This window comes from Pleurodeles waltl, chromosome 12, assembly GCF_031143425.1.
Source record: "Pleurodeles waltl isolate 20211129_DDA chromosome 12, aPleWal1.hap1.20221129, whole genome shotgun sequence".
NCBI classification, from domain to species: Eukaryota; Metazoa; Chordata; class Amphibia; order Caudata; family Salamandridae; genus Pleurodeles; species Pleurodeles waltl.
The window spans coordinates 627,315,440-627,330,630 of record NC_090451.1 but is presented as its reverse complement, the minus strand read 5'-3'; the positions used below and the strand labels follow the sequence as shown (position 1 = coordinate 627,330,630).

At 45.5% G+C, this 15,191-nt stretch overlaps 2 protein-coding genes across 3 annotated transcripts in view; one reads left to right on the top strand and one right to left on the bottom strand.

The window, feature by feature from the left end:
• Positions 1–7,600, bottom strand: part of UBQLN4 (ubiquilin 4) — a 59,652-nt gene extending 52,052 nt beyond the window's left edge. Inside the window, exon 1 of one of the 2 annotated variants that reach the window (XM_069218027.1) lies at positions 6,413–7,600. In XM_069218027.1, the coding sequence (XP_069074128.1) occupies positions 6,413–6,556 (144 nt within the window). In that variant the 5' untranslated portion in view covers positions 6,557–7,600. The remainder of the gene's footprint in view (positions 1–6,412) is intronic. The other variant, XM_069218026.1, reaches the window with a different exon arrangement.
• Positions 7,601–7,678: 78 nt separating this feature from the next.
• Positions 7,679–15,191, top strand: part of LAMTOR2 (late endosomal/lysosomal adaptor, MAPK and MTOR activator 2) — a 58,594-nt gene continuing 51,081 nt past the window's right edge. The window contains exon 1 of the mRNA XM_069218025.1: positions 7,679–7,857. Coding sequence (XP_069074126.1) covers positions 7,790–7,857 — 68 coding nt within the window. The 5' untranslated portion in view covers positions 7,679–7,789. The remainder of the gene's footprint in view (positions 7,858–15,191) is intronic.

The window sequence follows — 15,191 nt, the reverse complement described above, 5'->3', positions numbered from 1 at the left end:
CCACTCCCACCCAACCCAAATCCAACCCGCTCCCACTCCGACCCAACCCGCTCCCACTCCGACCCAAATCCAACCCGCTCCCACTCCCACCCAACCCAAATCCAACCCGCTCCCACTCCCACCCGACCCAAATCCAACCCGCTCCCACTCCGACCCGACCCAACTCGCTCCCGCCCCCGACCCGCTCCGACCCGCTCCCGCTCCCACTCCGACCCGCTCCCGCTCCCACTCCGACCCGCTCCCACTCCCACTCCGACCCGCTCCCACTCCGACCCGCTCCCACTCCGACCCGCTCCCGCTCCCACTCCGACCCAACCCGCTCCCACTCCGACCCAACCCGCTCCCACTCCGACCCAACCCGCTCCCACTCCGACCCAACCCGCTCCCACTCCGACCCAACCCGCTCCCACTCCGACCCAACCCGCTCCCACTCCGACCCAACCCGCTCCGACCCAACCCGCTCCCACTCCGACCCAACCCGCTCCCACTCCGACCCAATCCAACCCGCTCCACACTAATCTACCCCACCCAACTTCAATCCAATCTACTTACTCAAATTGACCCAATCCTCGCTAATCTACCCCCTCTACACTCCACTCTTCCCCAATCTATCTCCCTCTGTTCCAATCTCAACTCCACTCTACCCCACTCCACTTAACTCCACTATAACCTTATCTACCACACTCCTTTCTACACAATCTGCCCCATTCCGTAATAGCAAATTCCGTTCAAATCTACCCTATTCCAGTCCAATCTAGCCCACTTCACCCAAAACCACCCCACTCCAGTCTATCTTAACCCACTCCACACTAAACTAGCCTACTCCAATCTACCCTATCCAATCAGCCCCACTCCAGTCTACTTCACTCCAATCCCTACCCCATACCACTATCCAGCTCCACTCCAATCTACCCCCTCCACCCCAATCTACCCCACTCCAATCTACTCATTCCAACCCACCCCAATCCACTGCGCTCCACTCTTCCCCACCTCACTCCACTACAATCAACCTCAATATGGCCCAGTCCAATCTACCCCACTACAATCTACCATGCTCATCTACCAAACTCACACCCTACAATCTACCCCACTTCATTCTTCCCCCCAATCTCCCCTATTCCACTCTACATCACTCCAATCTACCCTACCCCATTCCAAACCACCAACTTTTAGCCATGCTGAACAGCAGCCACACTGTTGTACAACATGGCTAGGACACAATTGCATAGGTGAGACTTACTGGCTTTGCCAATGCTTGTTAAAATGTCAAAACGTGTCTTCAATGTATCCCAAAGCAATCAGACCCTCCAGGATTTTGCGATTTAAAGATCTGCACACAAAAAAATGCTAAATAGGCAGTTTAGTAAAAAGCCTGTGCTTTTTACAACAGTGACATTGAAATTCAAAGAATAGACACCAAATAAAAGGTAAGTTTTGCCCTGATTCAGCAAGATGTAGTTTCTCTACTCCTGCTCCCCAGCCCTCAGCACTTCCACCATCCACAGGCTGAAAGTGGATGGTGTGACTGCTGAGGGGTTGGGAGAGAAGTGGAGCACAATGCGGCGGGACCTGGTAGCAACATGTTTCCCCCCCTTTCAAAAGAAAGAAGAATTCAGACCTGCTGTCGGCAGGCATGCAGCAGGTTCTGCTTTGGTGTAATAAAACAAAAATGAATTCGGACCTAACGGGGGCCAATATTTTTTTATTTTCTTTCACGAAAGAAATCAGGACAAACATTTGTGCACATGCAGCGGGACCCACCTGGGGATGGATATATATGTGTATATATTTATTAAAAGCAAGAATTGGGGCCCGCTGTGGACATACGGTGGAACACGCTGGGTGATTGAAATTTTATTTTTTTTAAAGGAAGAATTCAGGCCCTCTGGGCATGCAGCAGGACCAGCCGTGGGGAATATTTGTTTTAAAAGAGAAAGAAGTCGGGCCCCTGGTCATGCCGCAGAACCCGCTGCGGGCAAAATGTTAAAAAAGGAAAAGTACAATAATTTGCAGCTCAAATGCCCCAAACTTTCAGCTCCGCTCTCAGCTAAATCTTCAAATTTATTCTGCAATATCATGGGGGTATTAACAAGTCTATTGCTAGTTTTTGTGCTGTACGTTTCTTTGTAACCCTTTTAAGATGATCAGCCTTTAATCACACGATTCTGATCACAAAAACTAGAAAGTTCGTAGGCAACCATGTCATCCAGCCCTTCTTAATGAGTGCCGTTATCCTTAGTAAAGGACAGCTACTGACTCGATGTAACATCAAATGCGTGAAATGGTAATTGGTAGCGACCAAGTTCAGGGCACAGGCCTTTTTCTGTATGACGGAGTGCGGAATGACAGCATCCTCTACTTACAGTTCAGAGACCTGGGTGAAAGGATTTCAGCTCGGCCTGTAGATCTATCGGAAGACAAACTGACTTTGTGCAGGTGACTGATTTATGAGGCCCTAAACCTTATCAAATGGCAAAATATTACCTATGTAGATCCAACCAAGGGCAGAGTGTAAATTGTTGAGAACCCATAAAGGTAGTATGATAGGCCTTCTGAGGAAACCATGTCTTCTTGACCAGTTGGCACTTGTCCTTCAACTCCTTTTGTGAAAACCACCACATGAATTTGAATCACGCTTTGGTTGTTGGGGGTATGAGTATTGAAGCTAGCACTCCAACTTCTCTGGACAGGAGTTGGACACTGGGCCAACAACTTGCATTAGTCTGGACTACTAGATGAGCTGGGCGGCAAGCATACACCGAAGAAATAAAAGGAATAGGATCCCTAAGGTGGCTGATTTATGCCAAAGCTGGAAAAACCCATACTCCTGTGACATGTCATTGAAGAAGAGGAAGCTTTTTGACCAGTGCACAGGAAGTGATCTTTGACAAGGAAGAAAGAAGCCAGGTGTAGGTGAGGGCAGTATACGAGAAGGTCAACTCCTGTAACAGTCTTACAGAGAGCACAAGGATGTAGCAATGAAGCTGGCAACAACAACACTGAAGACAACTACTTTACAAGAGGGACAAAGACCTTCCAGAGACATTTAACACCTCCAGATATAATGCTGCTACATAATCCACCCAATCTGCCAGCAGCGCCATTCTCAGCTTTGCAGGAGGTCATATCACTCCCTTCCAGCTTGAGGTAGATATTATAATAGTACCCCATTGGCAGGACACACACCGATTCCAACTTTTTAGCTCAAAAGTTCTAGTGGACATTTCTGTCGGGCAGTAGGAATTAACAGAACACTGGCTCTGAAAGCTGGTATCACAACACTACCTTTGGAGATCTAGTGAAGAATTAAATAATATTCAGTTTATTACTAAAAATACCAGAGCAAGGTTGTTTGTTAACAGGAATCTAAGTTTCGGATGGATTTACGATGGCCCCACACTTCTACTTTCAGAGAAGGTACAAATCGCCATAAAAACACTTGTAAGCGGTGGACTTTGGGTGCTTAGTGACCTGTAAGATCTCAACTCCCCGAGTTAAGTTACTTCCCCTCTTGAACGCAGGCATATCAAAATTCACCACACAGACGGTACAAATTTTGTAAAATTTGCTAGACAAACTGTAATTCTGTCTGGCATCTTTAATTCCATTGACAGGTAAGAGTACCCTCGCAAACCAGTTCAGAGTAAAAGTTTGTAGGGAGTTTCTTATCTCGTTTCTATTATTTAGTGTCGAAAACATACCAGACATCTCTGGTGTGTGTTCTGGCCATACCAGCAAGATTTCTCTGGGCCACAGACCGCGAAGGTATAACCTCCAGTTGTGTGGGGCAAGGAATACGGAAAGAAGTCCTCTTAGCCTCCTCTTGGATTATGCAGAGAAAATGGGCCAATGTAGTTCTGGAAAGGCAATCACTACACCCTGAGACTTTACAGGTTAGTTTTCTGGTTACTCATGCCCATCCCTTTACTTGCCACTTGGTCACCTGATGTAGTGAAGGTGACCTTCACTACACCAGGTGACCACAGGTGTTTGACACGCATGTGACGTACACCTTTGTGAGCTGGAAGTCATTTCTGACTACTGCGAGATGGACGTGGCGTCACGCTGGGTATTGTGCTCTTTGGCCATAGTAGACCACACACTTATTCTTCTTCTATTATGTTTTTTTCTTTTTGTCTGTATCTCTGAGGGTCATTTAAACACATTTCATAAGTGGATCTATGGAAAACACTGGAAATAAGCCTCTTATAAAAAGGTATATGAATAAACATGAAAATGTTAAAGCCAATTTGGATTTTGACTACCTAGGTGATTGGGTATTCAGCTCAATGGGGCCTCTGAATTTCTGCACTTAAATGAACATTAAATATAAAAAGTGAGGAGCCATGTGTTAATCTATTATAAACCATCACAGCAGCTAATTAAAAGAATAAACCTTTGTGCAACGCATGCTGCCTCCAGGTCAACTGGTCACTGAAACTTTAAGAACGGAGACCAGAGCATTGTTAGAGGCAGATGAGAACTTATCAAGCTATCCTACAGGATAACACTGTTGAAAGATGCTTATGTTACTTGAAGTGCAGTACCACACCACCTAAGCATGATAAAGATACAATGGGTTAGTATCTAAATCAAACGAGTATTTCTTTTTTTTGTAAATACCTATTCTTTTTGTAAGATGTTACTTCAACCAGCACAGAGTTTATTGCTTAATGATGTGTTCGTATACAAGCTCCAAACCTACTACCTCCTGCAGAAACCCCCACTGTACAATCTAGATAATGTGGAAAACTGAAACGTACGCTGGCAGTAACTTGGATCTCTAACTTGGGTGCAGCAGTACCTCTGTGAAACCGCTGCAGGTGAGAGCCCTGGGACCCAAAAGAAAGGGCCCTCTTCAAGAAAAACAAATTCTGTGTATGCTAACTTACAATCGCCTGTGACAGAATAATCACCTAGAAAGTGTATCACAAGTCTAAAGTAACAATGTCTCTAGATAAAGTCAAACACTTAAAATAAGAAATGTGTCTCACAATGTACCCAGCATCAAAGATAGCGATATTGGTTTTGACATCTGGTGCGATCAGCAGGTCACAAGTCTGAATCCTGGCCTACAAATGAGTCATTCATCCACCTGACATTGATAAACTAAATACCATTAAGATACGAACTATTAGCATCTGTTAGTTACAGAGATTGGAAATGGCATCTGCACTAATTAAAAAGTAACAAGTTTGTAAACATATGTGACCCACCACTAAAACAACCAAAAGACATTCCAGTCAGTGCAGCATCATCAATACCCTGCAGATAGAAGTCAGCGGTTCTGCAAACGCACATTCAATAGTTTTATAGACCTTTAGCAATTTCAAGTTGAAAGCATACAGGGACTGCGCTAGAAGTGTTATGTACTGGTAAATGCACAAAAAGAGTTCACGTATAGCACTTAAACTCCAACACTAGCTCAGTGTGGAATAAACATTGACGTTTCCACGCTGTAAAGTCGTTAACGTTTACAGTGGCAAAATATTTTCTCAAATTATCTATCAAATGACGATATAGTGTGCCCCTGTTCACTGCACATATTCAAATAAACCAGCAATTTAGCAAATGCCACATTAAAAACTTTCAGACATACCATTTCAGATAATTTGCTCATTTACATAAAACCCCAAATAACTTCACACTGTCACTGAAGATAAAATAAAGTTCACTTTGATTCACATGACGATTACACTTAAAGTACTCCTGTACTGAAGCAGTATTTCTGGCAGTTGGGAGAAATCTAGATGCCATTATTAAGCTTTCTGAAACAGCACGGGTATGTTTAAACAAAACAGATGTTGAATGACCAAAATCAAATAACTTCTCCCTAGCAGAAAAGAACCGTGGCAGGAGCTCTCCTTACTGTGCACTGAATTGACCAAACTTTGCTCACGTATTACGGATCCTTAATAATAGGAGTAATACAACAGCTTATCCTTAAACTGTGTACCACAGAGGAGTCAGTGTTACATCTTGACTTGGGGGTACCCTTTAGCCTGCTTACTTTAATAAATTAGCCTAATCAATAAAATATGCTATAGTGGGGATCCAACTGAAACACTTGTTCAGGCTAAACTTTGGATTATTCCAATCCAAAGGAAAAAATATTATTTGTTTATGTACCTTCTGACTATAAAACGAGTAATCTGGGTGCTCAGAGTGAGGCTTTACTGACAAGTACACTTCCGCTCTCATGTTCTTCTCTCCTTGCATGACAATGCGCTAGTATCTACCCTCGCGATTCTCCGCCAGGGGTCTTTAACCACACAGTCTCCTAAACACAAACAAACGTCGCCTTGTTTGCCCCGTTCTTTCCATGGCTCCCCCTTTAAATCCCGACCCAGCCAGAGCTCACACTACTCCCTCCTTCCTCTCCTCCAGGCAGACCCCATGGTGGTCCCCTCACCTCCCGCACGGACGCCTCGTCGCTGATGACAATCTCCTCCTTATCCTTCGGGGTCTTTACGGTAACCCGGATCGGGCTCTTGGACCCCGCGCTGTCCGCCACCTCGGGGCCGAGGTCCGCGCAGTCTCCGCCGCTCTCCGCCATCTTCACTGCCGACCGGGGCCAAGGGAGAGAGGCCTGCCCGCCCCCAGGAAGTGCTGCAAGCGCCGGCTCCGCGCCGCCAGCCGCGGGGTGCGCCCACAGCGCCCCCGGCGGCGTGGAGGAAGCATTGCAGGCGAGTCTCAGACACCGCTATAGGCCCCAGCACTGGGATGCTACAGACAGCCCGGAGGACCCCTGCACGGGCGGACGGAGATAACCCCGTTTTGTTTGTTTATTTTACGATTCATGGGGTTTCCGTAAATATTTTAAACACTCAAAGTTTTGAGTAGAAATAACATTGCGACTGAACCATAATGCTGATTGTGTACAAAGTTTTACCTGCTTAAATTCGAAAGGTTTTATTATTGTAAGCTTTTGTTTTCTTTACATTTGTTGAAGGTTTTATTATCCGATCTGACAATAAAGATGATATTGTAACTTTAAGTCACAAAAGTGCCAGCAATTAAAGGCACAACAATTGTGCGCTTGCACTAGTAACTAGATGTTGCACCTGGCATGCCCTGAACAGCTTAAAAAAAGATTAGATAAATAATTCTGTCACTGTTATTATCGATGGCCGAGAAGGGAGTAATCACATGAGTATCATACTGTATTAGTCACCAGTGCACTAAAGTAGTACAGCAATATATCACATGATGATGAACGTTGTTACGTTTCTGACACTCGAGCTCACTGTCATAGATGTGGGCTGTGTATTCGAGGGAAACCAATCTCTCTCCGAAATCAAAGTGGGCGTTAGTACGATACATTCTCACGCATAATGTATGCATGCATATATTTTTTTTAATTGTGCTATTTTTTATTCTGAAAGCTGTAATATTTTATCTACAATTTAGCATATGGGTTAAAAAGTTAAATGCATCTTAATGTCGGTGAACTATCACAAAGATTGACATGCACGATACCAACAGTGCCAGTTCAGCATAATTGTAAAAATATCAAATTTTTGGCTCACAAACTCGACGCCCACTGTTGACTATTGTAAAACGGAAGCAGTAGTATTGCAACATGTCCGCAGGGTTTGCTAAGTCATTGCAGAGGGGGTGTGAACGTTTAACTGGAAGAGGAACTACATCTCCCATGGTGCAGTTCGCGCGTTTCCTGCCTCTGTTACTTTCGCTAGGAAGTGTCAGCTGACTGGAGAGCTTGGGCTTGTGACCCTGTGTTTGTCTGCAGGTAGGAACGCGAGCCCGAGCCGGGCGGTTGTTGGATAGCATGCTGCGCCCAAAAGCCCTCACCCAGGTGCTGAGCCAGGCGAACACCGGAGGAGTGCAGAGCACGCTGTGAGTAGTGAGAGGGAGAAGCCCATTCTTACTGTGGGGGAACGCAGAGCAAGCTCATTCACATGATGTTGAGCAATAGTGGGTCATGTCTTCTGTGAGAATATGTGGCGGAGGAAGTTGTGCAGGCTTACGAAGTGGGTGTAATACAGTTTCAGAATGTGGAATGGTGAGGAGAATGTTGTAGTTATAGGAGATTTCTGGGCCACTGGAATTATCCGGCAGGGGAGGGCCAAATTAAGACGTAGAATTGACTGAATTATGCGGCATATTATGAGGCTTAATGCATAATTTATTGTGATAGTATTACTTCTTAATTTGACACTCAGGTTAACACTGACTGGGAAAGGTTCTCACCACTAGTGCCCGTTTAACTCCCCAATACATTAGTAAGCAACGGGAAGTGTACCAGTGAACCTTTACCAAGTGCCTTCCAGTGTGCTGCAATAGGTGCCGCCACGTCTTTAGTAACTTTAGATCCACTTAAACTAGAATATCGTCTAGATGTTTTAAAATCTGCAGGTTACGCAGCAGGTGATGGATTATGTGGCAAATACTGCACATCCATAATTATGCGGAGACTGCCGCAGCCCCATCATCGTGTAGGCCCAATAGCCCTGACTGTACCTTTATATGGGACTCGAAGGAGAGCGATACTAAACAAAGTACTTCACGGGTGTTACCAGTGCTTAATTTGTAAATAAAAACGTGCCGGTGCCCAAAGCCCTGCTCTTAAACACGCGGAGGCTGCAATTAAATGTGCGAACGCGGAATACTGAGGCAGCGTAATCCTGAAGCCATCTGGGGCCTCTTCAATACATTTAAAGCTACTCCCTGCTCCTTCAGCACACACTTGCAGCTTTCTGCTTTCTCCCATTGTGATGCTTTTTTGTTTTTCTCTTCCTCCGTCTTTTCCAAATGTGTCTTTTGCTTGCAGCAAATGCTTGAGGCAGACGAATAAGCGCCGGCCCTCAAAAATAAGTGCTGGTGCTCAGCACCGGAAACAACAAGTACAAATTAGGCACTGGGTGTTGCAGGTCAACCTAATGTTGTAAAAGTTTACACATAAAACGCTTTGACTATTACATCCTCCTAGTTCTCAACCATTTTCTCTATTCCTCGTCTATCACAACCACTTATCATCCCTATTCCTTATCTGTCATTCCTAATTCCCATCACTATTTTTCATCCCTCATCCATGCTTCTCTTCCACAATCTCCACTTTCATCCATCATACCTGCTTCTCATCCATCATCCCCACTTCTCATGACTCATCCCTCAGTTATACCAACTAACTTTCAATGTTGTGAACACCCCTTCACACTGATTGGTTGGAAACAGCCAATCAGAGTTAAGAGGGAAGGTTGCATTCTATTGGTCTAGCTTCTGAAAAAAACAACCTTCTTATGGGAATGAGTATTAGGGATGATGGATGGCAAATCGGGATTATGGATGACACATGCAGTTTATGGATGAGAAGAGTAGGAACGAGAAATGGGAATAATGGGTGAGAAGTAGGGATGATGAATGAGAAATAGAAATTATGGATGAGAAACAAGGACGAGAAGTAGTGATGAGCAGTGATGAATGAGGATGTCCTAAAATAGATGCTGTATGTGTGTCAGCCTGTGTGAGAAGGGAGTGTCCCCCTGTTGCTCAGTATATATATATCTCATTATCAATTGCTGCAAAAGTTGTACAATAATAATACAGCACAATGAGTTACCGACACAGTGGGACTTTTTGTTTTTTTGGAGGAGCACTGTTACTGCATCATTATCAGTTTTCCCCCTTGGAATGAAGGAAAGCAGTGGTAATCGGTGTGCGCTGGCTGTTTCTACAGATATTCCCTTCCTCCTAGCACTTCCCTTTTAATGTGGTCACAGAAGTATCAGACATGCATGTTTCCCAGCAAAACTGGCAATTCAGTTGGGTCACAAACCCCTGCTTACAACGGAATCAGGATTTTCAGTGCATTGCACGGAGCTCTCTAGTTTTCCAGGTCCATGCATCAAGCGCTAATCGAGTACAGGGTTTTTCTTTGCATTCTGATATGTATAGTTTCGACTTCACTGTCATAGCTACAGAGCTCAGAAAGCAAAGGGAAAAACCAGACTGGATGAAGGCCGATAGTTAGGACTTTTTGTTTAGTTGGGGTGGAATCCACCAATGAAACACCAAACAAGCAATGGCTTAGCCAATAGGTCTAACATTTTGGATGTGAATGCACTATTTTTGCGTTTCTATTGTGTTATTATTTAGCATCTCACACGTGGTCTCAGAGGTGGAGAGAGAGGTAGAGTTGGATACAGGTCAAGGTAGTAAGAGGGAGAGAGGGGTAGACAGAGAGGGGTTGAAGTAGAGGGTGGTAGAGAGAGATAGAGGGATTTACAGAGGTAGATGGACGTAGAGACAGAGAGAGAGAGAGAGAGAGAGAGGTAGAGGTAGAGAGAAAGAGAGAGGTAGGGAAGTGTAGAGGTACAGAGAGAGAGAGAGGGTACAGAGAGAGGGGTAGAGGTACAGACAGAGAGGTAGCGAGAGGGAGAGAGATATCCAATAACAAAGCGCCATCGCTGAGCTTGAAGTGCAGAGAGATATCCAAGAACAAAGCACCATCAAAAACAAAACCTTTGGTGTGTGTTCATTGCTATGGACAACCAAACAAAGAACACTAAGGCTGCAATGCCTAGACAGGAGGGAGGGCCCATCTCACGCTGTAACAGGAGGAAATGTGAACGTAGTGTGATGGCCAAAAAAAATGTTCACTTAGTGAAATCGCCTGGGAGGGCACTAAGCACACAAAGGAGGGAAATTTAGAAAAATGCACCAATTAAAAGGAAGCATTTAAGACAAGCTCATCAAAGAACGAATGGCAATCGTGGACGTGGTTAAAGCCTACAGGCTGAATTCAGCATGTCTGCAGACAGCGCATGTGCGCTGCCTAGACTCAACCTAAAAAAGTGGGTTATTGCGGGCCTGTAATAGGTTGAGGTTTAAAGAAGAGAGTGAATTTTTATGATTTTTGGTGTGATAAAGGAATAGTTGAATTTGAAAGCATACCATCTCAGTAGCATTGTTTAAAAGCTCATGAGCTTTAAATTGTTTACAAAACGTATGCCTCTTTGAGCCTTCAACAAACACTGAGAAAGTAGAAATGGTCACAGTGTAATGTGCTTTGAAGACCTCCACTGCCTAGGAAAGACCTGTACTGTTTTGCATTGTCAACCACTTACTGGGTATTGGAAAAACCATGGAAGGCTCTGGTTTGAGAAAGCCATGAGTGGGCTTTCTGCAGAGCAGTGTAATCATGTAGTGCATATCCAACCCCAAGTGGAAAAAGGTAAAGGAACTCAAACTAAGCTCATTAATTTCTTGGCATCGTAGCTGTGACTGCCAACCAGTTCAAAGTGCTGCCTTGCAGATTTTGTCCGCCAGTGCATTCATACCAATATCATCACAATCTATTCCTCTATTTGTTTCTCGAACATAACTCTCTCATAGAGACAGGGTATTCAAACAGCCAATTAAATACATTTTAGAATGGGGTAAAAAGTAATAATGGTTAAGGCCTTGTCCTATGTTTGTACTTCATTTGTCTGTATTTTGATGCTCCTGCAGTCTCTTGAAGTACATTCTCAGGCCTTAGTTTTATATTAAACACGCCTGACCAGTTCACCACGATCTGGGGATTAAATGCATTCAAGCGTTCTGGATGATTTCCCTTGTAGAAAAAAAATAAACTAAAGTAGAAAAGAGAGGAAGGGCCTTAGCTCTAGGGCCTCATGAATCATGAAGGGACTGTCCACTCTTGTACAATTACACAATTGTGTATGTGTCTGGTAGTCCCATGGACACTTCCGGGGATGACTTGGTCACCTCTCTGCCACGCGGATGCTGGATCTTAATTTTATGTTCCATCGCATTCGGTTTCCTTCCTGCATTTGAACCCGTGAATATATAGCCTGGTCTTCTTCCATATTCCATTCTTAATGCTAATGGATTTCCAGAGCCGGCCTGGGCAGTCCGAAAGCGTAACCCTTCCACCAGGAAGGAGTTGCTGTTGCCATGCAGCTCCTCATTTTTGTGCAGCAAATCTGCTCAGTTTTTTCAAAGATGCCACTGGGGGCACGCGCAGTACTCACATCTTCATTCCATGTTCCTGCGCTCTCTTTCCATTCTGCTTAAACATGGCCCATGCTTACACTAATTTGCTGGGTGTCTTACTTGAGTACTTAATGTACCGTGCAGCAATGCAAAATCAACCTGGCACCACCAGAGCTCACTGGAAAGACGAGTGCATTTCTCTGATAAAGGAAATATTTGAGCATATGAAGTTTCTCACTCCCTTTCCAAAGGCTCCCAATTACTGAAGGTGGAATCGTCCGCCCTCCTTCCATCTTGGAAGGAACGCCTTACGGAGTTGGCCTACTCTGTAGTGGTTGAACTATAAATGGTGGGGTAGCAGCTACATCATGCCAGCAGTTGTGAGGCCAGGGTTCCGTAATTCCTCCTGGTTGCACCTAGACCAATATCTGGTCTTAATGGTGAACTCTGTAAGGTGGGCTGCAGTGGCGGTGGGCGAGGTCAGCGAGTAGGTCCGGTTCTCCTCTCTCCGCTCTATCAAGAGAGTGCCCGAGTCCCTGAATTTCACCACGTTGTAGCTCTAAGAGGTAACTCGCAATGCTGCTCACTGAAGAGAAAAGTACCAGGTGAATGTTGGCGGGAAGATTTCCGAGAGATTCGGCCTCATGGCTCGGTAAGGCCCAGTTTCTGGCGTCTGTCCTTTTGGTCCTATGGGTTTTAGCCCTTCCTTTCGAGTGATAGCCCCGAGTCTGCCGCATCCTCTTTTGCTAGGAAGGGTGGCTTCCAAACCTTGCGAGGGCTGAACCCCCAGTGCCACTCCTCAGGGACCAGCTCTCTCGCCAATGACTAACTCTCAAAAGCTCACCTGAATCATCCATTCAGGTACATGAGCCAGCAGCCAATCCGACAGCAGCATGCCCGTGTCAATCACTCTGGAATCATTTACCTCCACATGCATCATGCCTTCATGCAGTGCTCTTCGTGACACTGCATATGCTGTAGTCATTGAGCCCAACGCACATTGTACATACCTGTAGGGGAGTGGACTTTTAAAACAAAGACTCGGATATTGCTGGCTCTGTGCCTGCTCATGCCTTTTTAAATATATCAACTGTCATCTCAAGCTGACTCGCTGATTCGTAAGGAATTAAGCCAAGCCAATGGAAACAGAGACACAAGGGCTATCTCGAGAGTCTGGTCACTTAGGACAGGTCACATCCACCAGGTGCCCAAGCATTTCTTTCTGCCCTCCCATCCAGCACTGCTGCCCTGTGCCCCTCTGAAAATGAGTTACTACCCACCATCTATTTGACCCTTGCATGGGACCTGACCCTCTCGCCCTCCTGGGTGGATTCATAGGTGGCTTCTTGACCTGGACCTACCAGTATGTTCTATATACAGTCTACCCAGAATAGGTGCAGTAAGTAGTAGACTGGAGTCATCTTAGAAGTTTGCAAATTATCAGTTTCGGTGCTCCATCAGTGCTGTATGTGTGGGGCTGAGACTAAGGAACTGCAGGGCAGTGAGGCAACGCAGGTTCAGGGCTGTAGAATACAAGCCTTTCCTCTGAAAAGAAGTGACTAAGCGCACTGAGGCCTTCCTCGCTGTGGTAACCTGTAGTGCAAAATACAACAGGAACACACAGTTGTCAGCACTTGTCATATTTGTCTCTGCTTCAGGGTGGGGAAAAGAAATAAACCCACATATGCTTCGTTCCTGAAATCATGCGCTAAAATATATGTTAATTCCATATAGTTTTTCGTTTGGGAAATAAAAGGTTTAATTAGTATTTTTACTTTTTTTTTTTTTTTGGGTCGGGGGGGGCTTAGAAAAGTGTTGTTGCAATTGAGGCTTACAGTTTTAAGCCCCAACTAATACATTCATTTTCTGATAAGTAGTTGGGTACAGATGCTTTCAGTCTGGTATGGTGAAATGTCTGTCAGATTTCACCCTGAATTTAGGTTTTAGGAATTTAGGTAAAGGTCCCCCTTTGGGCATAAGCCAGGGTTGTTAACATGGCCCGCCTCCGCCTTAGCCAGAAAGCACAGGAAACGGGTTGGAGGGGGAAGGGTCGGGGTTGGACAAGAGAAAAGTGCTCTCCTGTAATTTCCAGGTTAGGCTTGAATGAGTCAAATGGAAAGATGCTGCCCTCTCATGGAAATTGTAGGTATAACTGCCTGTTCTTTGCAAGGAGCAGTTTATTAGGATATTCTTAGAGGCAAAACGTATATTCAAACCCCTATGCAGAGGAATAACCTGGTCCGTGTGGCATTTATCGTACGTACTCAGGGTTTTATTGTTTTGCGTGGATGACTCCTACGTGTATATCACGTCACAAAGCCCCAGTGTTCTGCTGGCTTTTGTTCCGCTGTTGTCGGGTGGATCAGGCACAAGGGATCCCGGGACCGACCCGATAACATCCACCCGGGGGCTTGGGAGTCATCCTGTGGACCCGCCTGTAGCCCGAGCTTCTTTATTTTCCAGCGTTTCCCTCTGAAAAAGACAGCTTCGTCGGTGTGCTGACGAATGTGTCTACTGCCCGTCTTATGTCGTTGTGTGATAATTCAGGAACTTCACACCCCAGGCGTGGATGCCACAAACCCTACACGGAAAGCGCTGTCCCTCTTCAGTCTGAGCTGAGTACAGGGTAGACCGGAGCACAGCGGTGTGAGGGCAGAGTGGAAGCCTCTGACGTCGCAGCTGATGTCACACGAGGAGCAGGGTTAGGTCTGGCTGCAACAGAGGTGGTCTTTACTTGATGTAGCCTTCAGGAACACGTGACTGGGAAGTGACTTTTTTTCTCAGATTGGTTTTTATTGGGAACTTAGATGCTGAGCCCTCCCTGTGTAACTGAACGGCAGCCTATGAACCTAGTGCTGGGTAGACGCAGGACCACCAACACTGTAAGGCGCATGCACCATAAATACAAATTGTGGACTTACTCACAGATGGCATAGAACCTCACAGCTGCTCAGGAACTTAAATGTGACACTAGCCTGACTTAGAACAGAAATAGCCTGGTCCCAACACAACAGCAAGGGACAACAAAAGGTGGACTGTGTCAAAGCTCACACCACAGCAAGGCAAAGAGTATTTTCTGCAGTGAGAACTTTGCGCCATCCTGATACTCTTTCTGTGGTTGACTTAAGATGCGCAGGGACTTCAGGGGTCTGAGAGCTGAAATGAGGCAGCACCTGGGAAAACGGACACATGTAGGAAGCAGGAGTCTAAGTCGCGAAGACTAGATCAGCTGC